At 42.2% G+C, this 27589-nt stretch overlaps 1 protein-coding gene across 1 annotated transcript in view; it reads left to right on the top strand.

The window, feature by feature from the left end:
- The window catches only part of RYR3 (ryanodine receptor 3), a 374244-nt gene that overhangs the window by 36006 nt on the left and 310649 nt on the right, over positions 1–27589 (top strand). Inside the window, exon 3 of the mRNA XM_065871700.1 lies at positions 1520–1627. Coding sequence (XP_065727772.1) covers positions 1520–1627 — 108 coding nt within the window. The remainder of the gene's footprint in view (positions 1–1519; positions 1628–27589) is intronic.

The raw sequence follows: 27589 nt of genomic DNA, 5'->3' as shown, positions 1-27589 counted from the left end.
TGACTTCCGGCCCTCATTCCTTATTCCTGTTACTCTGATGGTGTCAATGTTCAGCCAATACAACAGAGGAAACACAGGCTTGGTGTGCAAGGTGAATATAAGCTGTGTTCCCAAAGAAAATGATGTATCGTGGAACCGGATTGTAAACTCCTGAAGAGCATTGATTTTGTTTTGCATGTTTTTATATCTTTTTCAATACCAAGCACTGTGTTTTGCAGAAATATAAAACTTAAATCTTTGCTGATTAAAAATAGTCTAGGGCTTCCCTGGTGGCGCAGTGGTTGAGAATCCGCCTGCCAATGCAAGGGACACGGGTTCGAGCCCTGGTCCGGGAAGATCCCACATGCCGCGGAGCAACTAAGCCTGTGCGCCACACCTACTGAGCCCACGTGCCACAACTACTGAAGCCCGTGCACCTAGAGCCCATGCTCCGCAACAAGAGAAGCCACCGCAATGAGAAGCCCACGCACAGCAACAGAGTGGCCCCCGCTCGCCGCAACTAGAGAAAACCTGCACAGAGTAACAAAGACCCAATGCAGCGAAAAATGAATGAATGAATGAATAAATAAATAACTTTATTAAAGAAAATGGTCTAGTTGTGAAAAATATCTGTAATGTTTTCATCAGCAGCAGGAACAGAGTTAAGTGTATGGATTTGGAGACAGAGTGTCTAGATTTGAATCCAACTCACCCAAGTGTAAGCCATGACCTTGGGCAGGTGACCTAACTTCTCTGTGCCTTAGTTTCCTCGGCTGTAAACTGAGAGATAAACAGTATGTATACATGGAGTGATTGTGAAGATTAAATGAGCCAATATAAGCAAAGCACTTAAAACAATACCTGGCACAGAAAAGTACTCAATGAGCATTAGCTATTACTAGTCCATCTGCAGAGAAGGCTGTCTGTTATTGAGAAATGTTTGAAAATATCGTGGTATTTATTACCTGAGCATAAAATAAATTAGAATGATTGTTGTAGGGGTCATCAATTTCTTTGTTCAGAATTAAATTTATGTAGCTCTTAATCCTCTCTTTTTACACTGTGGCATCCAGATTTTCTTAACAAGTAATTGGGTTCCCTGTTTTGGTCACTATTGCCGAGTGTTTGGTCACTATTCTGGTCTTGTCCTTGTACAAATTATTGTGGATGAGATCCCAGTGACCTTCTTCCTTTGGTCCCACCCAGACATCAGTGTCGATCAGCCTTCGCTCCTTCAGCAAGGCTGGATGTGTATTCTTCTCCCATGTGTGCCCCCAGCCATTACTCAAGCTGATCCTGACATTTTGGTCGCTGTTCCCTTGAGACTTAGGGCTTTTCTTCTCCTCATCCTTTAGAATCCAGCTTGAAACCCATTTTAACGTGAATAAAAAAAAAAAAAAGCTACCTTTTGTACTCATCCATCCATCCATCGATCCAAGTGTTACTTTGATTCATAGGCTCTTTGCCCTTGAGGTGTTATTGTGTGACTGATCCCCAACTGATATGAGTAGGTATCCTCATTCTGGTTTTATTTCCACAGTATGTTCCTCCAGATCTCTGCGTCTGCAATTTTGTACTGGAACAGTCCCTCTCTGTCAGAGCCCTACAGGAAATGCTTGCCAACACAGGTGAACATGGCGGCGAAGGGGTGAGTACCTGAATTATGTCCTTGGTGGGGGTTGGGACACTCCATAGCCCAAAAGTATACAGTTCAATTCATTCCTCCAGTTTTGAACTAGAAAACCTTAGTTTTCCAGTTTCCTGGAGTCAATCCTCTTATTCCTCTTACTTAGCAGCCCTAACTCTGCTTCCTTTGGGTTAACGAACCTCCACCAGAAAATAGATCATCATTAATGCTGCCTGAACAGGGCAAAGGACATTGAGCCCATAATCCACTGGGAAATATGGAGAGGCTGAAAGGGCCTGGGGATGTGGGGGGTGGGTACCTGTTAGGCTGGTTGTTTTTTCTTGGGAAAGTCTCATCAGAGATTTATGACTGCCTCAGTACAGCACAGGTTACAGCATTTTGGAGAGGATTTCCTGTAGAATGCAGAATCTTTGACATGTACCCAGATTTCCACAGTTTCACTCATGATGAGCAAGTACAAAGCTGTCTTGAGTTTCTATTGTTGGTAAAATTGTCTCTAAGTCTTTAACTGAGGGATGATGGTCTCCCGAAGGTCTCCCAGGCAAGACCTTGGCTAGAGACTTCAGAGTAATGTTGACCCTTTCACTGATGACCCACATCTATTTATATACATTTATCATCAAGTATTTTAATTCTATGGCCTGTATATCTGAAGTCTAAACACCCCTCTCCACCCCCCTTAGATACTTTATTCGATGACTATCCTTTATCTTCTGTGTTACTACCTCAGACTAACTGCTTTGATTCCTTCTGTGCCTACCTCCCCTATCATTTTTTTTTTCACTCAACTGTCATAATGTTCTTTCCAAAATGCAAATCTAATCACTACACTTTACCGTTTTAAAATTCTCTGTCTGCCCATTACCTTAAGAGAAATCCCAAATTCCTTAACTAGGCATAAAGGCCTTCAGGATTTGGTGAGCCCTGCTTACCTTTCCTGCCCCGTCTCTCACCCCCCAACCCCAAGCACTCAGTGATCCAACCACATTGAATTCCCTTCACTTCCTCAAACACGACAACTCTCTTTACCCCCAATCATATGTGTCAGCTGTTTCCTCCATGTAAAACAGCTTTCTCCTCTTGTCTCTCTTCCTTTATGTAATCTTTACTTCTCCTTCAAGGAACGAGTCTAGATATTAGGTCGACTGAGAAGCCTTTGTTGACCCCGTAAGTCTAGGATGGGTGCCCTTGCCTGAGCAACAGTCAATAACTAGTTCTTACCATCGTATGCTATAATTACGAATCTAATTTTTTGCATCTTATACTGCACATAGGTAGGAGTATTTGCAGGACCTAGCACAGTTTATTACTTGACTTGAAAGAACTCATACATCATAAAGAAGTGTCTCATTGGTGGTAGAAGAGACAACGACCGTAGACTCGAGAGAACCAATGTTTACATTTGGGTCATCTTGCAGCTCTTAATGTGATCTTACATAAGTCTTCCAATCTCTTGGCGCCATAGTGTTCTCATCTATAAAATTAGGATGTTTAATTCGTTTTCTAGGGTCCTTAACACCAATACTTGCGATTCTTTACTCTTTTGGCTTAGCATAGTATGCTTTCATCAGCCACCTGAAAATAGCTTTTCCTTAGAGCATTAACACAGGTGAGTTTTTGTTCTTTTGATGTTCACTGAAATCTGAGATCTGTGTTCACCTCGTCCTGACACTGACCTCAGTACCCCATGCTTTCCTCCTTAGGTACATACCCTCAAACGTTTCCAGTTCAGTGGAACAGATTACTTTTTTTTTTTTTTTTTGTGGTACGCGGGCCTCTCACTGTTGTGACCTCTCCCGCTGCAGAGCAGAGGCTCCGGACGCACAGGCTCAGCGGCCATGGCTCACGGGCCTAGCGGCTTCGCGGCATGTGGGATCTTCCCGGACCAGGGCACGAACCCGTGTCCCCTGCATCGGCAGGCAGACTCTCAACCACTGCGCCACCAGGGAAGCCCCAGATTACTTTTTAATTGCTCCCTTTTCTTTCCAGTATACTTAACTCATGATTTACAGGCACCTTTGGTGAGAGAAACCTGGTTGATGTGGAATATCACCACTTTCAGTGTCAACCAAGATCAGCTAGACCCTGCCGATATATAACCCAGGACAGAAATTGGGAAGATAGAGAGAAGCTATGTTAACTGGAGAATTACCTTGTGTGCGTTCTCTTATCTTGTTTGTTCACAAAGTGCATTTCAAAGGACTTCTTTTTCTTTACCGTTTAGTTTGAGTAGTTCAGGGAATCCTATAGATGACAAAGTAAACTGAAATGTTCTGTTTATAACCCTTGCTCTTCTTTGTTACCAAGAACTTAAACAATAGTCTTAACTTGATTTGTCTTTTAAAAAAGAATAAATAACAATTCATTTTCCAAATAGAATACTAATGCCAATTCAATAAGATTGAATTCTTAATTTTGGAACATATGAATAAGACATACCTGAATTACCAGCCATGTTATAGCAGAAGTGTATTCCATATAGTTATATATTTCAGGGGCTATCTTTAATTTATAATATTTAAAAACCAGTATGTTAAATCTTATTGGAGGAGCCATTCTCTTTGAAAAATCAAGTCCAAAATAAACTATCCATGACATTTTTAATATTAAAAAGTCATTGGATAACAATCAGCATGTTGGGTCAGACTCTGAAATTTCCCAATGTGTCATATTGCTGTTCTGTGCTGTTTTATCAAAGAAAAGAGCGTTCCAACAGTTATTTCCCATCTTGATACATTATTGCTATTATTATTAATAACTAGAGATCTTAGAGCTAGAGGAAGGGATTTGAAAAGAGAGCTGGAGTACAGATAGGAGAGGGTACTCTTTTTAAATGATTTAGATTTTATTATTTGTTGGTGGCTCCACTAGTTACCTGAACAGCAGCTTCAGTTGCTATAACTGAAGTTATAGCAACTGAAGCGTTGCTATCACTGAGAGTCCTTGGAACTCTCTCACAATTCCATCTGGGCTCTCAATCTTTATCATGAGAAATAATCTTTTTATATAACCTCTTGAGCCTGAATGTTTTGCTTTTCTGAAGTGATTGCTGTGCCCACTTACTATTAGTACTTAATTTGATTTGAGATGATAATATTCAGCAGGGAAGAAAAAGAAAAAGTGGAAAAATCAAGAAGGAAGTGAGTTAACACGACAGAGCATAATGATTCTCCGGGGAGCCTGGGGATGTTTGACTGGGTTCGCACCTCCTCCGCATGCCAGTCCATTCTGTTTGGAAACAGGCATTTACTGCTTTTTAACAGATATTACTTTCCCTGATGATCACGACTGCCACCAAACGGGTTGCTTTGAAGACGGTCGTTTTTCCTTCTAGGCATAAACTGGTCCTTTTGTGTCTGTTCACTGCTGCACAGCAACTGAACTTTTTTAAAAAAATGACATGGGTTATTTGTTTATTTGTTTGATGAGCGTATAGAAGCCTTTTTGCAAGGATTGACGGTTCTGCAGCAATTCCTTTGGCCGGCAAAGAAAACAGAGGTGTCCAGCTTGGTTTAACGGCTGAGTTTATTATGGAAATGTCCTTAGCTACAGCCAGTAAGTAGCCTGTGGGACCCAGCTTTATGCTGAAAAGGAGAATGAATGATGAGGAGGCCCTGGGGGCAGAGAACGTCAGAGCCCCTCAGAGTCCACCGTCGCTAAACTCATCCTTGGGTCACTTTACTGCTGATTAAATGCTATCTGATGTTATTCTGGGAATATTACCAAGAGATGGATGCTTGGCACTGTGGCCAATTAAATAGCTGGAGTTTGATGTAAAATCCCTGCATACAAATATTAAGGTATTTTCACATTTTGGATTGATAGAACCTACAGTTTGTGAGGTCCCCAACCACCTGCAGCAGGACCTGGGGCTAAAAAGGATGTCACCATCTCCCTCTGAGTCCTCAATCCTCATCATCCTATGGCAATGACTTTGAATACAGACCTAGCAGCATTTGTAGTGAGAGAAGCTCTGTTTTTGGAGTTAGGCAGATGTGTTTTCAGTCCAGGCTAAACTGGAGTGAGTGACCTCTGGGACAAATTGTTTCCCCTTTCTGTACTTGACTTTCCACACCTTCAAAATGCAACCTCCCTCATAGGGTTGGGTGAGAATTAAGTAAGTGCTGACAGGTGCCTGTGGGTGTGGAAATGAATATTGGTCCCTCTTTTCATCTCTGGTCTACTTCCTCCTGTCACAGATCCTCAGGCATATTCAAATGCCTCAGAGGAAGGAGAGACCCACACTGTGTGACCAGGTGCATGTTAAATCGAGGGCCGAATAGCTACGAATGGGTTTTGACGTGAACGAACGTAATGCTTTTAAAAACGAAAGGCCTTGATTTACACAATTACCAGCTGCACTCCTGATAAGGGCTCTGGTTTTCTCTAAAAGTTGACTTAATCACTGTCAGACTTTTACTACTTAAAAAACAAGGGGCTTGCCTGGTGGCGCAGTGGTTGAGAGTCCGCCTGCCGATGCAGGGGACACGGGTTCGTGCCCCGGTCCGGGAGGATCCCACACGCCGCGGAGCGGTTGGGCCCGTGAGCCATGGCCGCTGAGCCTGCGCGTCCGGAGCCTGTGCTCCGCAACGGGAGAGGGCACAACAGTGAGAGGCCTGCGTACCGGAAAAAAAAAAAAAAAAAAAAAAAGAAAGAGATAAAATATACGTGTAAGAAGAATTAATGTTACGGTTGTATAAGATCACTCTTGACTTTAGATTCTAAAATATCTAGAACGCAAATACACACTCAGCCTTTTATTTTTTATTTTATTTTTATTTTTTGCGGTACGTGGGCCTCTCACTGTTGCGGCCTCTCCCGTTGTGGAGCACAGGCTCCGGACGCGCAGGCTCAGCGGCCATGGCTCACGGGCCCAGCCGCTCCGCGGCATGTGGGATCTAACCCGACCGGGACACGAACCCGTGTCCCCTGCATCGGCAGGCGGACTCTCAACCACTGCGCCACCAGGGAAGCCCCACACTCAGCCTTTTAAACTTGATTGGGAAATGTGACCTGGAAAGATACTGTTTATGCAAGAACCTGTCTCACGGATAAGCTCGCTGAGAGGTGGTCCTTTAATTCCCCTTATTACTTACGAGATGGTCCCGTTAACACTAAGGGGAGCCTCAGGCTCCTTTCACTTGCCGCTGTCTTTAGAATAGGGAATACTACACGCAGCACAGTTGCTAAAGAAATGCGTACGTGTGGTGGCACATTTGTCAGGCTCAGGGATGACGTGCCCATGCTTTCTGAGAAGCTAGGGGTTGCCTCCTGGCGTTGTGTGACCTTGTAAATGGCCAAGGAGGCATAATCTTACATTTTGCTTACAAAGTGTCATCATGTAAATGTTATTTAAAGTACATGTCATGAGATACTTACCTTGTAGCCAAGATCAGGACATTCATCCATCTCGTAAGGTCACGGAAAATTTAGTCACAGAAAGGTGACAGCATAATTAAAAAAGAACCTCCTCAAGATGCATCTCCCCTGACATGGTTAGGTAATGAACAAATCAAAACAGATGCTGATGAGGGGAATTAGAAGCCCATTGTCTAAAGTTTGAATCCTGGCTGTGCCCAGATTTAGAGATCTTGCGCAAACTCATCCAAAATGAAGAAGGCAAATAGGAGGCTTACCTTTTTATTCCTGGGACCATGAGTTCCCACCATCATTTCTGTATTATAGAAGAGAAGGGACAACCCCCATCATCCAGATGTAGCCTCTCGATTTTCTGAGGTTTCTGTCTTCCCTTCATCATTGTCAGAAAAGAGCCAGAATGAGAATTTATTTTGGTATGTATGTGGGGAGGAAACAAGACTGATGGAGAAAGTTTGTACACAATTCTAAATAAACCTGGTCCCCACTGACGTTTTTTAAAGGAAAGAGATTATTTAATGAGTCAAATCTAACAGTGGGCGTTAATTGCACTTTTAAAATAGGACATAAGATTTCCTTTGGAGAGAAAGTCCAAAGTCACTTCTGCATGTGTCGTATGTCAGTCCCAGGACCCGCCCATATATGCCCTAAAGCTAGGGTAGACAGGATGCATCAAAAATCACTTTATTAGGTGTTCAGGTCTGAACTTCCTTTGCACTAGTTGGTAAAAAGCCACTGTGTCAGGCTCTCCAAGTACCTCCTCGTTGCTCCCACTCAGGACCTCTCCTCTCCAGTGCCACCACCTGTCAGGTTGTTCATCCTGTGGATGTTACCTGTGCCTGCTGCCTAATGGACAAGAGGCAGATACCACAGTATTAAATCCTTAACTTGTTTGACTTGATCCTACTTTTTCTTTTGAAAGGGAGAAAAATAACATTCTGATTTGGGATGCTTCCATTTCTTTTTTTAACCTTTGGCTGGTCATCCACGCCTGCTACAAAAAAATAGTATATTTGTATTAACAAAATAACCAACCCCATTTGGTGAAATTGGTCTTACATGCAAAAGCTTGAGGGGTTTATATACCAAAAACTACTCTTTAGAACCTGCCCCATGTTAGAGCTCATGGCAGCCTGTTTGGTGACAAAGCTGTCCGGTGGTTTAGTCCTAGTACTGCCACCTACTGGAAGTTTAACTGCGGGCAAATCTCTCACTGCCCTGGGCTTTGGTTTCACCATCTCTATAGGACAGACGTCAAGATGAAAAAGAACTTCCTCCTGTCTGTGATGGTTGCAATGCACCAAGTTAAAAGAGAAAAGTGTCACCATCTCACTTCCTCTGGTGTGTCCCATTGACAATAACCCATCACCAATTAGCTGTGGAAATTTTAGCCTGTTGGTATTAGCTGTTATTCTGGAGACCCCGGGTCCCATAATTTTAAGTAGATGGATAAATGCATTTATTCTCTTTCTGCCTTGGTGTGGACAAAGAGAATTTTTTCAAACTCCATCTAAAACATCAACCCTAAATCACTAAGTGATGACAGTATAGTTTTAATTTTTTTTTTTTTTTGAGACATGAATCTCCTATAAATTGTCTTTTGGAAGAATATGGGATGTATTCTGAAGTTTTGACGGAACTTCTTTCTTCAAAGAGCCAGATATTATTTTCAGAAATTAAACAATAACGAAAGGCCTCCAAACTAAGGTTTTTAATGTATTTTTCCACAGACCAAATTGTCATTAAACTTACGTCTCTTCTCACTTTCTTTCCCCTTCCTGACTGTTCTCGCTCACGTTAGGCTATGATTTTAGAATTTTACGCTGATATAATGGATTTTATTGTTTCTCTGATAAGCTAATACTAATGAAAACGTGTGCAAGTTACTCATACTTCACTGTTGAACCGGTCTTTCGATAACATGATATCTCATTAAAATTTGCCATCTGGAAGACCTTACTTCATGGTAAGAAAACTCCTCTTTGGCAAAAGAAAAACTCTAATTGATTGTTTGCAGTATTTCTAAGAAATTCCAAATTTTCTGATGTGGGTACTGACCATTTTCCTTGGGTGGATTTTCTTGCATAAATGTAATTACAAAAAAAAATGCTGCGGACAGATTTCGGCTACAGCATGTTGCTTGCTTGCTAGTTTCTTGATGACATCAGCACAGTACTGGAAAAGTAAAATCAAACTTTAACATCTAACGCCACTGCTTACTTCTAGCCAAAATCACAAAATTATTCACCAGGTAGGAACTTCATACCCTCTGTTCCCATCGGGGTCTTTCTCTATTGTAAGTATCAGCAGATCCCTCAAATGACTTGAAAGCTTTCAGCAAGACTGACACACACTAAGATATCCATTTACTGTTTTGCTTTGGATTTTGCTAACTCAGTGACCTCTCGGAATGGGTATGTTATTCACTCCTTTACTGTACGTGTACTTTGCATGGACAACTGACTCCAGCTGTATTTGTAACGAACTGGGCTTTTCGCTTGTGAGTGTTCAGGACAGTTTCCATCCTTTGTGCCTCTGCAGTTTAAAAAAACACCACCACACCACACACTTCAATCTGGTGGAATTAAAGGTGGCTGCACACTTAGGAATTTGTTGCCAAGAAGCTTGTTAAACTGCTGCTCTGAAATTACAAGGATGGCTTGCCTGTGGACTCATTTTTTTTTCCTTCAAGATATTGAAAATTGTTTTGAAATTCTTTTTCCCTCTGACTATGGTCTAGATGGCCTGTGGCCATAGGGTTCAAGTTGGGGAGATGACAGAAGTGTGCAACCTTGCCTTACTCCAAGTTTCTCAGTGCTTCAGACTCGCCTAGTCTATTATGCAACTCCAGCTCTGCTCCTCCGGAAGGCTGGAATTCATAATAAAAATGGAAGAAGCTAGTTGGATATTTTCCCTTTCTCATGCAACATCCCCAAAGTCAACCAGCAGAAAAAAATCAAATGTTAATTTCAACAGTTAAGAATAACCATTAAAGTTAACTGGCTTTTTACATTTATTCATATCCTGAGTAGAAGCATTTTCAAGTAAAGAACCCACAGAATTAATTTTTAAAGCTCCAGACTCTATCAAATCCCCCCTTTCTGAATATAGTGTTTCAGCTTGAGTGGAATGACCTTTTCTTTGGTGGAATTTTTTTTTTCATTCTGAAGTCAGTACCTCCTGCTTAAAATCAGTAGGCCTGTGTGATCTTGGGGTTATTTAGCAAATGTGATAACTATAGCTTGGCTGCTGTTACACAAACCCTGGAATTCTTCTCATTGTTGCTGTGGACATTCAAATACTCTGTGAATATAGTCCTGTCACAATGACCTCAGTTGTCTTAGAAAGCTTGAGCGTCTTCCCCAAGGCTGGACTAAATGTAGTTTTCAGTGGTTGTATATGTTTGTGTGTGTGTGTGTGTGTGTGTGTGTGTGTGTGTGTTTGCGTGTGCTCTTTACATTTTAATTGTAAAAAAATCTAAACATCTTCATTAAAGTTTCTTAGAGGAGTGAGGTGGGATTGGAGTACTTAAACTTTCTCCAGTGCGTACTAATTAGGTAAATAGTTGTATTCTTATGTGAGGTGTTTGGAAGAGAAATTTTGCTGAATTTTTTTTTAATAACTAGTTTGTGGGGGGTGGGGGCAGAGATGAATTTCAACTGCATTTTTAGAAATTTTTTAAAGCCCTAATTGTGGGATATTTGAATTAGGGGAAATCTTTCATTTTAAGAGCCTTGCTTACCTTTTTAAAAATGAAGCACATTTGGAATTCAAGAAATCCTGGGAGAAGAGAAACCTTTCAAGTTATTTATTAGCTTTTTCCTTTGATCGTGTAATTTACTTTTAATAGCTACCAGAGTTTAAATTATATATTTGTAGGGAAAACTCAGTGAACTAGAAAAAAACTCCAGCTTATTTTCATTTCATGAAAGTTTAATGAAATTCTATTCAATTTGGAAATTCTGGTAAAGAAAAATTAACTTGGTTCCAGAGAAACCCTTATCTCAACTGGCGCTTTAATCCTCACTGGAGTAAAAAACCCTGTAGCCAGTGTCCCAATCCTATGATTACTAATATCTGGTTTTACGATGGAAGGATCTGGAATGACCAAATGGCATCAAATGGAAAGAAAATAAGAACAAGATGTAGGGAGTTCATGGGGTAAAAGGGCCTCCAGCTCTGTAGAGGAAGAGGAGGAAAGCTACAGGCAGAACGCTTGTTTTTACCTGACGTCTCCTGTAACTGAGACTTAGGTTGGTACCGAGTGGGGAGGGGGGATCTGATGGGAGGGAGGGAAGTGCAGGACCAGCAGGGGCTGGGCGTTCTGGCTCGGGCCTCGCTGCTCTCTGGGCCTTGTTCTACCCCTCTGCGAGATGGGGCCTCTGAACTACATTAGTGGTTCCTGGACATCATAGGATGCTCTTCCAGGACCGGTGTCTGCCCACGAGGAAGAATCTGCAGGTCATCAGGAAAAGTAGGAAAATAAAGACAATGTATAAATTGTTTCATTAAGCAAACTTTATAAATGGAAAGTTCTGCCTTTCTTATTTACTGTGATTATGTCCTTTTTAAAAAAATATTTATTTTTTATACCATCTTTAAAGGTTATACTCCATTTACAGTCATTACAAAATATTGGCTATGTTCCCCATGTTGTACAATACATCCTTGTAGTCTATCCTACACCCGATAGTTTGTACCTCCCACTTTCCCCACCTTGTATCGCCCCTCCTCCCTTCAGCTGGTAAGCACTAGTTTGTTCTCAATATCTATGAGTCTGCTGCTTTTTTGTTAGTTCGTTGTGTTTTTTAGATTCCACATATAAGTGTTATCATACAGTAGTATTTGCCTTCTCTATCTGGCTTATTTCATGTAGCATAATGATTATAGCCTTTTTAGTATTTTATAACTGTAATAAAGTTGGTGTGTTTTCTTTTTGAAAATTATAGTGATAGTGTAAGTGACAGCTTTCTTTCTTTCTTTCTTTTATAAATGCCTTTATTGGGCAAAAAGTAAGATTGGCAACCGTGGATGATCCGTTTTGGTTCTGTTGTTGAAATTGCACCAGTTCTTGAGCTTGTGAACCCCTAAGGCGTATTCTCACGTACAGCTTGTGGGCTCCATGTTCTAAGTAGCTTCAGCCAAACACCACACGTGTGTTTTGGCTTATTTACAAAAAAATTTTGATTTTGTAACCCAGATAGTTGGTGCCCTTGTTGGTGGTAGTTATTCACATCTTCCTTGGTGGATAGCTCCAGGTCTTAGCTCCGTGATGGAAGGAAGAGGCCTCTGAGTTCATAGGCACCAGTTGTGCCTCTTTTGTTTTTGTTATGGAGAGATGTGGAGTCAGCAGGTTATTAAGAATCACCCGCTTCGATCTCATTAGTGATGTGCGGCTAGAGGCTGGTTCCCTGCCCCATTTCTCTGCTGCTCCTCTGCTTTTATAAGGTGGAGGGCGGTGGGCAGGAGAGCCAGGATGTTGTCGTTAAGCATGAATTCGGAGCTGTGCCTGTGTCAGTGTGGCCAGCGCCATGCAGGCTTCTGCTGAAGAACAGCCTTTGGGGATTTGCTTGAGGAAGTGTTTCCTCTTCCTGACTCCCCTGAGTCCTGCTCTCTGGTTGGTGCTGGGCCCAGTGATGGAAACTCATGGCATGACCACTCCTGAAAACACCTGTTTGCATGTCTTTTGTGAGGTATTAGAAAGGTAAGTTGAATTCATCCCTTTTTTTTTTTTAGCTCTGTGTATATCTTTTAATAGTTGTCCCTTTTCTGAAGTTTATGACTTGGTATTAGAAATCTTCAGAATTACTGCTGGAGTACAAAAATCTCTAGATTTTATCTTATTAGTGGATACCAGTAACTGAATTGTAATTCTTGAGACACCTTTAGTCAGGCAATCAGAGAGTGCTATCCATGGTGCTGATTCTCTAAGTTAACTCAGTCCGTTGTGTGTTCAGTTCAGGACACAGCTCCAGGGGCCAGAGGACCTGGCATTTTGCCCCAATAGTTTGTAGGACTGTTTCCCCATGTTACAACCATGACAACTTTACCTTATCTCCTGCCCTCATGGGGATTTTCCCACATCAGCTTACTAAAGGGACTGTTGGCAAACTCTGATCCAATTTTAGGATTTACACAAATTTTGGGAAAAAATGACCTGATGTAATGCAATATCTCAAATTCACATTCTTTCTCTCAGCCTTTAACAGGGTCCAATAACATGTTTCTATACCAATTTCATCCAGAGATTTCCAATAATGGGGAAAATGGAGGGTGTATATTTAGCAAGATGCTAGCATTTCAGAACCTCTTGCTCCACTCAGGGTTGTAAACTTTGTGGTGGATTCAACTCCCTCTTCTACTCCCATATTGCACCCAGGCAGGCCTCAGCCCCGGGTGATGCTAAGGGCCTGGGAGAGGTCTGAGCTGCAGGAGCCACACTTCTCTGACCCCAGGCGATTGACCTGGGTCGCCAAGAGAATGAGCCACTGCTGTTTCCCAGTTCATTGTTCCCTCTGGGCAGCCACTTTGGTGTGTAGGGCAACAGGGATATACAAATCCATGCTCTATTAGCTATGCTGATTTCAGTCAATGTCAGTGGGAGAAACAATAGGACTGCGGTATTCCCGGGCTCTCTCAAGAATGCAGTCTCGGCTACTGTGAACAGCTATAGATGCAGATTAATTACTAGACAGTGATAAGTTACCAGGAATTTTTTAGCTGCTCTGGTTCAAGACAGTCTGTCTGGTCCTCTGACTTTCCCTCTCCCTGCAGACTCTTTAGATAACATATTTACTTCTTCAGGTTTCTGAAGATCATTCACAGTCAGCAGTGATCGCTCCGAGTATAAAGAGCAGAAATCAATTGCAGTATTCTTTTTGTTGTTGTTTAATTGCGATATAATTGGTATACAACACTGGTCTACAGCACAACTTGGCATACACACATTGTAAAATGATTACTGTGATAAGTTTCGGTGATATCCATCACCTCATATACATAATTACAAAACATTGTTTTTCCTTGTGAATTTACTCTTGTAGCAACTTTCAAACATACCATACGGTAGTGTTACCTAAGGTCATCATGTTGTACATGAGATCCCCAGGGCATATTTATCTTATAAGTGAAGTTTGTACTTTTAACCACCTTCACCCAATTCCTCTACTGCCCATTCCTTGCCTTGGTAACCACAAATCTGATATCATTTTCTATTAGTTTGGGTTGTTTTTTTTTTTTGAGGTACACGGGCCTCTCACTGTCGTGGCCTCTCCCGTTGTGGAGCACAGGCTCCAGACGCGCAGGCTCGGTGGCCATGGCTCACGGGCCTAGCCGCTCTGCGGCACGTGTGATCTTCCCGGACCGGAGCACGAACCCGTGTCCCCTGCATTGGCAGGCAGACTCTCAACCACTGCGCCACCAGGGAAGGCCCTGAGTTTGGGATTTTTTAGAGTCCACATATAAGTAGATTATACAGTATTCATCTGACTTATTTCACTTAGCATAATGCCCTCAAGGTCCATCGATGTTGTTGCAACTGGCAGGATTTCCTTCTTTTTATGACTGGATAGTCTTCCATTGTACCACATTTTCATTACCCATTCATCTGTTGATGGACACTTAGTTTGCTTCCATATCTTCACTATTGTAAATGATGCTGCACTGAACATGGAGGGTGTAGACATCTCTTTGACATAGTCATTTTATTTCCTTCAGATAAATACCCAGTAGTGGAATTGTTGGATCATATGGCAGTTCTACTTTAAATTTTTTGAGGAACCTCCATGCAGTTTTCCACAGTGGCTACACTAATTTACATTCCCACCAGCTGTGCACGAGGGTTCTCTTTTCTCTGCATCCTTGCCAACCCTTGCTATCTCTTGTCTTTTTGATAATAACCATTCTAACAAGCACGAGGTGATATATCATTTCCCTAATGAGTACTGATGTTGAGCGCCTTTTCATATACTTGGCCTTTGTGTGTCTTCTTTGGAAAAATGTCACTTCACATCCTTTGCCCATGTTTTAATTGAATTATTTGGAGTTTTTTGCTATTGAGTTGTCTGAGTGCTTCATGTATTTTGGATATTAACCTCTTATCAGATATATGACTTTCAAATATTTTCTTCCATTTCCATTTTGTTGATTGTTTGCCTTGCTGTGCAGAAGTTTTTATGTTTGATGTAGCCCCACTTGTTTATGTTTAATTTTGTTGCATTTGCTTTGGGTGTCATATCCAAAAAATCATTGCCAAGACGTATGTCGAGGAGTTTTTTCCTCTACATTTCTTACCAGGAGTTTTATGGTTTCAGGTCATACGGTCAAGTTTTTAATCCATTTTGAGTTAATTTTAGAGTGGGGTAAGATCATTCTTTTACATGTGAATATCCAGTTTTCCCAGAACCAGTTATTGAGAAGACTGTCTTTTCTCCACAGAGTATTCTTGGCTCCCTTGTCAAGTATTAGTTGATGATATATGCATGAATTTACTTCTGGGGCTCTTAATTCTGTTCCGTTGGCCTCTGTGTCTGTTTTTTTATGCCAGTACCGTAAAGGTATGATTATTGTATCTTTGTAATACAGTTTGGTTCCATACAAATTTCAATATTGTTTTTTCTATGTCTATGAAAAATGCCATTGGAATCTTGATTGGGAATGTATTGAATCTATGGATGGCTTTGGGTAGTATGGACATTTCAACAATATCAATTCTTCTAATCCACGAACACAGGACATCTTTCCGTTTATTTGTGTCTTTTTCACTTTCATCAACGTCTTGTATTTTTCAGTGTAAAAATCTTTTACCTCCTTGGCTGAATTTATTCCTAAGGATTTTATTTTTTTGATGTTATTGTAGATGGGATCATTTTCTTTATTTCTTTTTCAGCTAATTCATTGTTTGCAGTGTTCTTTTCTGTACCAGATCATCACATTGTATTATATTAACCATCACATCACAACCCCACTGGGAAATGATTGATTGATTTTTCTCCAGCCATTGAAGGAGGCAAACATGAGCACAACTGAGATTTAGTTTTGCTTATGTTGGCATAAGTGTTTTCAAATTGTAACCCATACTTGGTGTTTCTGAGCCAGCCACTCTCCTCCTCCTCTCATCGATAGCAGGGGCCATTTTAATGTGCCTTTCTTCCCTTGCCCCCAAAGATTTGCTGTGGTTTCTTGCAGCTCTAGTTGGTGTTACTGTCAGTCCCAGTTGGTTATCCTCTCAATGTCAGTGTGATGACTTTACTCCCTGCACAATGGCGAGAAAATAGATCAGATAGTGCTTCCTCTACCCAAGTCCTGGCTTCCATTCACAGATCAGCAGAGGAGACATTTTTTTCAAAAAAAAACGCTGAAGTTTTTCTCTTTGACAGAACTAGTGGGTAGCAAGAACACTTAGATTTAAGCTAGGCTTTTGAAAGCAGCCATGTGAATAGCACTGCCCAAGTGTTAGATGATTCAGAACAACTCTAAGAGACCTTACAGATGCAGGGAAAAAAAGTGGAATGTTATAAGTGAGAATGCAGAAGGGCACTCTTAATGGCTGGGGACACAGCAACCAGAGTGAGAACAGAAGACTGGAAATGACTGATTGGGGAGGGGGTGACCAAGTAGTGAGAGATGAAGAGTAAAAGTTCCTCCCCCCTAATCTGTTCTGCTTTTTGCCCTCAACTTCATCTCTTCCCAGGCCTTATGAAGTCCAGATTGGTGGGAGAGGGAAGGCCAGATTGCAGGTGACACAGAACAGGAAGGGTCTAGCTGGTCTTGGACACCAAGAAGATGGGTGTAGAGATCTAGAGGTCATTGTGGTGGGCCTGGAACTCTTTTTCTACCAAGTTTGAATTGTATAGATCCCTCACCACACAGGTTTTACGGTAGAAATTTGTGTCTTTCCACCTGTCACATACATGGCAGTAGAGCTAAGAGACAGAGTTATAGTTGAACACTAGTCCTAGAGCTATCAAGGGCAAGGGGGAACAACCATGTTTATTCTTTGCTTTCGTAGGATTCTGGAGAAGTGCTAAAAGGAAAATCAGCCGGATTTTCCGGTCCGGAAAATGATGCTTCTGAGAATGGGGAAATATGGGGCTGGCCAAAAAGTTAGCTCGGGTTCTTTGTCCCATCTTATGGAAAAACCTGAACGAACTTTTTGGCCAACCCGATACTTGCTGACTGTAAGCATCATACCAGTTACCTAGATGAAGGGTCCAGTGTGGCTGGGGAAGTCCCGGAAGGGTGGTGGCTCTCAAGCTAGGCTGTTCGTTAGAATTACCTAGGATCCCGGGACCCACCAGAGACCTACCAAATAAGAGTCTTAGGCAAATGGTCCTGCCTTTGGGGCTGTAGGGTTTTTTTTTTCCTCACTTTGTTTTCATTTTGAAAGCTCTACCAATGATTCTGAGGGATAGCTGGGATTGAGGAGCACTTCTGTATAATCAACCCATGAGAGGTTCAGGAGAACCATTTACACTGCCCTCCGAGCAGTATATGGTCCACGGACACATAGGAAGTGCAAAGAGCACCTGTTCTATCCATCCACAGGCCCACACCTACACAGAACTCTTTGAGAAGCAGCTTCTCCACCTAAGACCACTTCATATACTTCAAGGAAAGGTCAGGCTTTTGTTTGTTTGTTTTGCTTGGAAACGTAAACTTGACCCTAGGCTTATTTTGTGGATGTAGAGAAAACAGGATGAATTTATCTCTATCCAGCAAGATCATAATTGGGAACAGTGCAAGGGGGTTAGAGGGATGAAGGAAACAGAAGTTGTGTTGATAAAGGACATCCAGGAGAGAAAAATAATGGGTTAAAGAGTGCAGGAGAGAGAGAGATCAAACAACAAGATATATTTGAGTTCATTTTCTTCCTTATAGCCCACATGAGTAGAGGTGTTTGCAAACAGTCGGACTCAATAGTGGTTTTATGATAAAAACTTACGCCTATTTTGTTAATTCCCAGGATGAATGGTGATTTTTTTTTTTTTCCTAGAGACATAGTAGATAAAGACAGTATTTGATTTTTCATGTCCAGGTAATCTGACCTTTTAGATGTTAAACTGTTTGCAGGAAATATTTGTTATACGATGCCTTGGGTGAAAGGAAATGGTTGAGCAGAGTTCTCAGTCTTGACCCTATGTGGCCACTGGTCCACCATCCCATCAGAGGCCTGATGAATGACAAGGATGTATGGTTCAAATAAAAACTAGAGCAGTGCCTGGAAAACAAATCTGGCTGACAGGGTCCTTTTATTTAGAGAATGAACTTGGCAATGTCAGATTCTTAGAAATTTGTTAGTCAGCTATAGGAGAAAGGGGGAAATTTAATTCAGAGAAGAAAATAATTGCTTCACCTCTTTCAAAGGTCATCAATCTAAATATCTCCTGACAAATATCTCCTATCAATTTGCTCCTTTAAAAGATACCATAGGGGCTTCCCTGGTGGCGCAGTGACTGAGAGTCCGCCTGCCGACACAGGGGACACAGGTTAGTGCCCCGGTCCGGGAAGATCCCACATGCCGCGGAGCAGCTGGGCCCATGAGCCATGGCCGCGGAGCCTGCGTGTCCGGAGCCTGTGCTCCGCAACGGGAGAGGCCACAACAGTGAGAGGCCCGCTTACTGCAAAAAAGAAAACAAAAAACAACCAACCCATTAAAAAAAAAAAAAAAAGATACCATAATAGGAAATACGTTCGAGCTGCCATCCTGGCTGTCTGGTTTCCCTGTGGTGTCTACCTGCAAAGAGAAGCACAGGTGCAACTAGAATGACCCCGTGCTCAATTTGGAGGCGTCCCAATGGCCACCATTTTTCCCCTCAATGGAGAATGTTTATCCTCCTGTTTCAGAATCAGCATTTGTAAAATCCCAGCCCGAGTGGGAACCTCCAAAAGTCATTTAATTTGCTCCCCAAACATCGTGGGTTGGGATGGGAACATGGTTGCATGTGGCCACCATTCTCAAAGAGCCGAGACCTTTATTTTTAAAGACTTGAAAGGCAGGAGATTCCTCAGTTGCCTTTAGTCGTGCATTCAGGGCTCAAATCTACACCATCCACAGGCTCTTCCTTCTCATGACTTGAAGTGCTCACAGGAAATAATGAACTCGGGGTAATAACAACAGCTTCTCTGCTATCCCTAAGTCATCTGAGCCACCTCTCTGATTTTCCTCACCCCTTCGGCCACATCTGTGCAAAAGAGAAGCCGTGTAGGCACTTTCCTGGAAGAAAATACCCCCTTGCTGTGCAGGTTCTTGTTACAGATAAGGCTCATGACCCAGAGCTTACATTTGCTCACATAAGGCTCTGGCCTTTCATCCTTTTGTCCTGAACTACTTCCATGTGGCTATGAAATTAATGACTTGAACAAAAATGAGATTGCCAAAATGTTCTCACCCAGGAAGGAGAATTCTAGGTGCTTCCAGGAGGTTGGGTTGGCTGAATTCAATGAATGATAAACTATGGAAATGGTAAATTTGGCATTCCGTGCTCGATGGTCGGGGGGATGGATTGTTTGGGTTTTGCCTGTGTTTTCTCTATTTAAGAAGTGAAAGAAAGAAAAGAGACTAGCCTGCCTTTGTGCACAGCTTTTTGATCACTCTGTTCTTGGGCCCTGGGATATGCAGTGATGGTGAGCGAGCAGTACTGAGGGCATGGGAGGTCGGGCTCCTTGAGTCACGGTCACCCTGCTGACCTTGCTGGGAGGTCAAGTTCTGCCATAGGCCCTCTGCAGCCCAGCTTTAACCTTTTCTCTTTGGGGTTGTACTGTGCCTGCAGCTTGTGAATCGTGGGTCTGTCTTGTCAGTAGGGCAACTGGGCAGACTGTCGTGATCACTGAACATGGGGAAGTGGGCTATCAGACGCTGCACTTCCTCCTCTTTTCTGAACTTCATTAAAATTCTATTTCATGACTTCATTTTTTAACAGTATCCCAAGAGGCCCATGAAGGATGCTAAGAATGTGTCCTCCTTTCGTGTGTGTTTACCTTAAGGGCCTGCACTGTTGTGGTCGAGGTGGCCCAGACTCACTTGAAGTGTTTCTTATAGAGGAAACCTCATTAGGGAACTCCATCCTGATACTGTTGCTTTCTGTATAGCCAGTGGCTCAGAAATCTTTGACTAAGAGTTTTAGATCCGTATTAATCATCCTTTTATAAGTGAAAAATCAAGGTGTCAAATTGTAAGAATGATACCTTAGACTTCTTATAGTGTCTTTATATCCCAAAGTGGGGAACCAAAAGCTGGACTTGGCAGTTACCTAGCTGAAGAGTAGGGTATCTGATCCAGAGAAGGTGGTGAAGAGTTTAGTTTCCTGTATTGGGTTCTTCAGGAATTCACACATAGTGAGGGAGTTAAGATGGCTAGAAAGTGCTTATGGAATTGCTATTGTCATATTCCCTGACTCTGACTCCAAATCACTAGTCATCTGTACATGTGCCTTCCCACCCCTGGACTTTGTAAATTCCAGTATGCTACTTTAACTGTCATTAAAGAGGGAAAATTGTCTCTGTTCCCAGGAATTTCCAATCCAAGACCTGGTTGGAAAGTGCCCCAGCAGTCGTGCCATTTGAGCTGGGGAGTCCCATCTGTCCCACTGATTATGCAGTTCTATCTGTCAACCCCTCCTAGAACAGTGGGGTGCTTGAGTGGGGTCTTGGGAATTTGGCCAGAAGGGTGTGATGGCTTGTAGCAGTTGGGGGAGGTAGACCTGGAATCTGATGGCTGGTGGGGGCAGCCTTGGGAAGCACGGAGTAGTGTAGAAACCATGTCTCTAGGGACAAGGGTGGGATCCAAGGTGAAGGATCCACTAAGGGCTGTCAGAAGAGCCAGGATGTTTGAGATCCAAGTGAGAGTGACTCCCTGGGCAAGAGATTTTCCCTATGGAGTCTGGGGTAGGCCTGAGGGAACTCAGGGGAGGACAGAGGTGTCTTGGATAAAGGCTGCCTCTCTGGGCTTTCTATCCAACACCGGGGTAGGGCTAGACTCTGGAATCAGTGCCTAACTGCAAGCATGCTAGGTATGCCTTGCCAGCCACCTTTCAGACAGGTGAAGTCATTTACAGAGGATTCTGGCAAATAAATCACACCTCGAGCAACTGAAGTTTTAACGAAGAGACAGAACACTTTAAAACACTCCATTGTTTTAAACACACGCGGCACGGAGTTGCGTCCCAGGCACACGGACGTTTTACTGAAATGATCACGTGGTAGTAGTGCTAAAGAAAAATTTGGAAAAGGAAAGTCCAGTGGTTCTGCAACCACCCAAATGGCTATTTCATTTTTATAGGTTTCCTTATCATTCTTGCATATATATATATATAAAATAGTAGAAGGCATTTTGCATTCTGCCTTTTTCACAATGGTCAACCATAACCATTTTCTGTGTTTCCAGTAGCCTCTGTAAATTGTCTCCTCTCATGGTTGCAGGGTAGAACATCCTGAAGAAGCCCCATGTTTCACTAGACAATACTTTTCGTTTGGATAGTCAGGTCCTTTCCGGGTTCTTTGTTTGCCCTACTACGATGCTCTTTTCACTTTTTTTGAATTACTCCCAGAAGTAGGATTACTACAGCAAAGTTTACTGACTTCTTTATGGCTCTTTTTATATACTACCATCTTGCTTTTCAAAAGAGTTGTATTCAGTGCCACCTTACAGGGTAGCACCAGCTAAATTGCGACTCTGATGGCATTAAGGCTTTTTCCCCATTTTTCAAAATTTAGTTGATGAAAAATGATACATCATAGTTGCTTTGTCATTGCTTTCATTACTAGAAGAGGTAAAATCTCTGCCATATGTTTTAATTTTATTCCTGATGTGAATCATTTATTCATATCCTTTGCCCATTTCTTTATTTGATGATTTTTTCTTACATTTCAATGAGATGTTAATCCTTTTGTCAAAGCGATACAAAGAATTTCTGTAGTCTGTTAAATGTCGACGTTTCCATTGTTCTGAAGTTTAGAAATCTTGGTAAAGTCCTGTCTTTTTATTTCCTTTGAACTTATCTGTTGCTTCAGAGCATAGATAAGTATTAGCTCTGTAAAAGCATGTGGACTATTTATTACATGCTAGTCGTCTTAGAGTTTAATTTTAAAATAAATTATTTAACCCTGTTACCCATCCATAATCTATCTTTTATATTTCCTGTAGATCTTACGGAATACTTTTCTATTTTGCTCTCCACGTATCAAACAAAGAGACATTTGCTTAATAATCCTGCCTTCCCCGCATTGTACTAAGAATCTGCTTTATCATATGCTGCCTTTCAGCTTTGTTTATGGACTGTCTGTATTGTGCTACATTCTTCTTTTGAACCATTACCAGGATGAACGAATGAATTTTGCTTTGTAACATTTTCTGAAACTTGGTTCCTTTTCAGAATAAATTTCTTAAGGTTTATGTTTGCAGATTAACTGTATAGTGATCTTGTTGAATTCCTAAATACCCTACTGGAATTTTCATTAAAAGTACATTAAGTCTGTAAGTTAAAGTTAGGAGAACAAGCATTAACAAATACTAGTATTTTCATTCTGTAACAAAGTACACATTTCCATTTCACCAAATCAAATTTTGTTTTATAGAGCAGAAGTTTGTGGTTTCATTTTGAAGGTTTAGCTCAACATTTAGGTAAATTCCTAAAATTTTTAATATCTTGTAGCAATTATGAATAGAAACTTTCGTTATGTTTTCTAACTGAAAATACTAGGTTACTTGCTTTTGCTTCTGCTATTAGGTGTTACTGTTCTTTTACAGTAACAATGGCATAATTGTTATTTAGTTGTCGCTTGTGTCAAAGGAAACCTCCTGGGCGATGTAAAGGGTCTCCAGCGTGTTGGAGGAAACATTGCTATGTGACCTTCTAGCAAGGCTCCTTTCTTTCTCTGATAGCCTGAAAGAGTGGAAGGGGGGAGGGGAGTGGGGGAGGAAAAGAAAATGAAAGTACACACCCAGGAAGTGATGTCGTGCCCTGCAAGCCCTCCAGGAAGGTAGCCCCCCAAGCTTTCACAGCTTATGTTAGATCCACAAGGAGTCTTTCCAGATCCTGGGAGCCCCAAAGTGGAATCTGGGGTTCCAGATTATAAAAGAAGGTGGCTTAGAGATCTGACAGTCATGAATCATTTATGTATGGCTGGAGAGAAGCAGAGTTCCCCTCTCCTTTGTTGCCATATTGGGATTATCTTACTGGGTGACAGTGTCCTCTGGGAACCTCCTAAAGAAATGTCAGTGACAGAATCACTTCTGAAATTACAGACGAGATGATTGAATTAATGATCTAGTGGAACATTTTTCCTCAGGACATGGCATCAGGGTGCTTTTGCTGGCTTCACCCCCTGCTGCACTCCCATCCCACGAGGTGGTACTATATATTCTCATTCTTCCAATGATGATAGCCAAGGTCACTCCCAGCAGGGGCAGGACTGCCATCCCAATAAAGTCTCACAGTCTTGAGGTCTGGATCCCGCTTGGGAACAGACCCGTGAAGTCTTCTATGTAGCATATCATCTCCTGGAATGTTATCTAGAATTAGCATCAAATAGTGAAAAGAGCTGGTAGAATTTGTCGTTAGACCCAAGTTGAAATCCAAGCTCGCTGCTTACAAGCTGACCATAGGAAAGCTTCTCTTTTTCCATTTGTATAAGGCAGACAAAAGGACTGTCTCATCCAATTATTATTCATTTGTTCAGGAAATAGGAAGATGAAATATGAAAATGAATGCCTCCTGTTTGTCAGGCACTGATAAAAGTGATGTTGATATGGCAGAGAACACACCAAAGACTCATGGAGCTTATGTTCTAGGGGGAGGGAGGGAGGGGAGATACATGTCAAAAACAATATATCAGCTAATAAATGCCATGAGAAATAATAAAGCAGAAAAAATGTGATCAAGTAAGGGGGATTGTTCTTTTAGAAGAGATGATCAGAGAAGACTTCTCTAATAAGATAGCTGAACACAGAGATGAATAAGGATGGAAATGAGCCATGAGAATATTGAAGGAAGAGCATTCCGGGCAGAGGGAAGCATATGTGCAAAGGCTCTCTATTCTGAAGAATAGAGGCAGGGCCATGGGGCTGGAGCAGAGGGAGTGGTGGAGACCCTCCTGCTAGCAGGTGATGAGGTCAGATAGGTGGAGGGAACCAGATCGAGTAGGGCAGGGATCGCAACAGCAGGCCAAATCCAGCCTATGCTTGTTTATGTACAGCCCTCTAGGTAAAAATGGCTTTTAATTTTTGAAAAAGTTGTTTAAAAAAGAAGACTACATGACATATGCGTCCTACAAAGCCCCAGTTATTTACTGTCTGGTCTTTTATAGGGAAAATTTGCCAATTCCTGATGCAGGGCCTTAGAAGCCATGGCGAGGACGTCCATATTTCTAAGTGTGAAAGGAAGCCATTGAGAGGGTTCTGAGCAAGAAAATTAACGTGAGGTGATTGACAGTCTTAAACAGATGGCTCTGACTGCTGTGTTAGCTCAGACTATAAACGGGGCGGGTGCAACAGGGAGCACAGTTAGGAGGTGTTATAGTCAGGGTGAGACAGGCCAATAGGTTGGACCACACTGGTAGCAGTGGGACACTGAATAGTCGGCTAGAAAATACATTTTGAAGGTGGCACCAAAGGTGCTTTGGATGGACTGTGGAGTGAGAGAGGGAGGATCGAGTAAAGGATGACTCCAAGATTTTTGGCCTACATCCTCTCCTGAGTTTGTCCTGGAAACTGAATGAGAGAATGATCTTTTCTGTCCTTAGGGTTTGACGCCTTCAGTTCTTCTGCCATTTTGTAGTCAGGGTTACCTTCCTAAGGGACAGTTTTGATTGTGACATTCTCCACATAGCACAGGGAGATCAGCTCGGTGCTTTGTGACCGCCTGGAGGGGTGGGATAGGGACGTGGGAGGGAGGGAGACGCAAAAGGGAAGAGATATGGGAACATATGTATACGTATAACTGATTCACTTTGTTATAAAGCAGAAACTAACACACCATTGTAAAGCAATTATACTCCAATAAAGATGTCAAAAAAAAAAGAAAAAGAAAACAAAACATTTACATGATTAAAAAAAAACCTCTACCAGTGTCCCATTAGCTGTGGAACGGTCAGGTGTGGCCCTCCATAATCTGACAGGCCTGTACCTGTGTCCTAACTCATTTCCAGCTGTTCCCTTTCATCAAACCCAACACTAACCAGTGAATCGTCCACCAGTCCCCACGTGTACTTCATACTCCCACCTCCAGAGCTTTGCCTATATGGGTTCCTCTTTTTTTTTTTTTTTTAATTATCATTACACATCAACAGTCCTACTAGAATGTTACTGTCTACCTTTTTGATAAAGCAATTCCTTAACACCCTCATTACCCTCCTGGTCTATTCCAATGCTGTTTGTCTTCACCTCTTTGAACAGGGATGTCATTTCTATTTGTGACATGTTTTTTTTTATACACAAGCCTCGTCTCCTGCTAGAATACAGAGAGGGAGACAATAGAGGATGTGGTTAAATCCCTCGTCTTTGTTAAATCCCAGCTTTGCCCTTGGAACCTGTATGACTTTGAGCAACTTACTTTACTTCTTGCAGCCTCCGTTGGTGCTTCCATAAAACGGGGGTAATTCCATGGTTACTTCGCAGCACTAATTAAGAGAGAGAATGAGATGATCCCCGTACAGCACTTAGTGTAGTTATGTGCCTGCCATGTGGTTAGAGCTCATTTAATTCCAACTGTATCAGTTCACCTTCATTAAGGAGCTGAGGAAGTATCTTTCTATCCTATGCTTCCTGGTGCTGCGTACCCTGGTTTTGTACACAGTAGGCAAATGAATATATTGTAAAAAGTACAGTGAAATGAGTCAGGTTTTGGAATTAACTCTGAGTTCAGCTCCCACCACCATCACCACCACATCCAGCTGTATGACTTGTGGCAAGATCCTTTCCTCTCTGAGTTTCAAATTCCTCACGTTCCAAGAGGATGAAATGATTCCTACCTTGAAAAGTTAGGAGGATGAACTACGATGGATGTAAAGCACCTGAGGCATGGTGTGTGCCAATGATAGCTCTCACCAGGATGACGATTATCAAAGCTTCTGCAGAGGGCTTCCCTGGTGGTGCGGTGGTTGAGAGTCCGCCTGCCGATGCAGGGGATGCGGGTTTGTGCCCCGGTCCGGGAAGATCCCACATGCCGCAGGGTGGCTGGGCCCGTGAGCCATGGCCGCTGAGCCTGCGCGTCCGGAGCCTGTGCTCTGCAACGGGAGAGGCCACAACAGTGAGAGGCCCGCATACCGCAAAAAAAAAAAAAAAAAATGTGATTTCTGGACCGGCAGCATAATCAATGTCATTTTCCCTGGAACTTATTAGAAATGCAAGTTCTCAGGTTCCACCCCGAGCCTAGTAAAGCAGACACTGTGGAGTGGGGTCCAGCAGCCTGTGTATTAACAAGCTGACGTGCACACGCATCTGAGATCTTAGTGGAGGGAAGAGTTGGCATGGGTCGTTCCCTTCAATCCCAGAGGGGTAGTTAAGTCACTCTGCTTTTCTGTTGGCATCATAATTGAGGACATGAGAGCCAGGAGATGTTTCCAGCATTGCCAGAGAAGGATAGCACAGGACCCTTAGTGCCACTTTGGGGGTCAGCAACTCCTGACTCTTTACCTACGATTACTCACAGAGTTGACAGGAACAAAGAAGAATTGAAGGAAGGTGTGACCCATGGTTAACAATGGGAAGTATAGTTTAGTGAGTAGTTCGGTTTGAGGCACAGGACTAGTCTGGGAGCATAAACCCACAATATAAGCCATCGTGAGCTATTAATTAACTTGTAATATTGCAACTGTCAGTGAGTCTGACAAGATAATGAAAATTCTTTAGTGTGACTGATTTTAATGTAAGCTGTTGACACATTCGTAAATACAGCAACTAAAGTTAGTTCAGATGGTTTCAAGAAATTCAGAAATATTGTGAAGAACATTTAATCCTTCCGTAGTATTAAGGTCTAGAGAGCGTTTAAATATCTCTATAGCTGTGGGGAAGAAAGCACAGCCACATTTATATATAGTTACCGGCTTTTTTTTTTTTTAACATGATACCACATTTATCTTTTTCCTTTTCTTTAGGCTCCTTGTATGACATGAAAAATCATCTCTTTGACAGGGTGATTCTGTTAATCCAAATAGAGTTGAAATAGAATTACTTCAGGCCTTAACCATCTAGACCTCTGCCTTCTCTCCACCACCAGCTTCCCCTTCATCACCCGTGGCCCTGATGAGGGGTCGACACAGGAGAGAAGCAGACCCTCGAACCAGCCCTTGGGCTTGCTGCTATGTAGCTCTAATACATGATGCATAAGAGGTGCCCTTGGCATATGGAAGGAAAATGTTAGAATTTCTGTTTGTAATTCATTTTAATCTCAGGCTTTGAACTCTCTTTTTGTCCACATTTGGGGATGGTGGTTTATGCGCAAATATTTCTTCCTAAAAGGGGTGTGTGATCAAAAAAATGTGACTTGTCTCTGAGGGCAGGTTAACATGACAGGGAGAGATTTGGGTAAAAGGTTGAAAATGTTGATGCCAAAACATTCTAGAATTTTCTGTAGATTTCAGTTTTCCATG

This window comes from Phocoena phocoena, chromosome 2 (assembly GCF_963924675.1).
Source record: "Phocoena phocoena chromosome 2, mPhoPho1.1, whole genome shotgun sequence".
NCBI classification, from domain to species: Eukaryota; Metazoa; Chordata; class Mammalia; order Artiodactyla; family Phocoenidae; genus Phocoena; species Phocoena phocoena.
The sequence above is the reverse complement of the archived record's forward strand: the minus strand, read 5'-3'. Positions and strand labels throughout refer to the sequence as shown.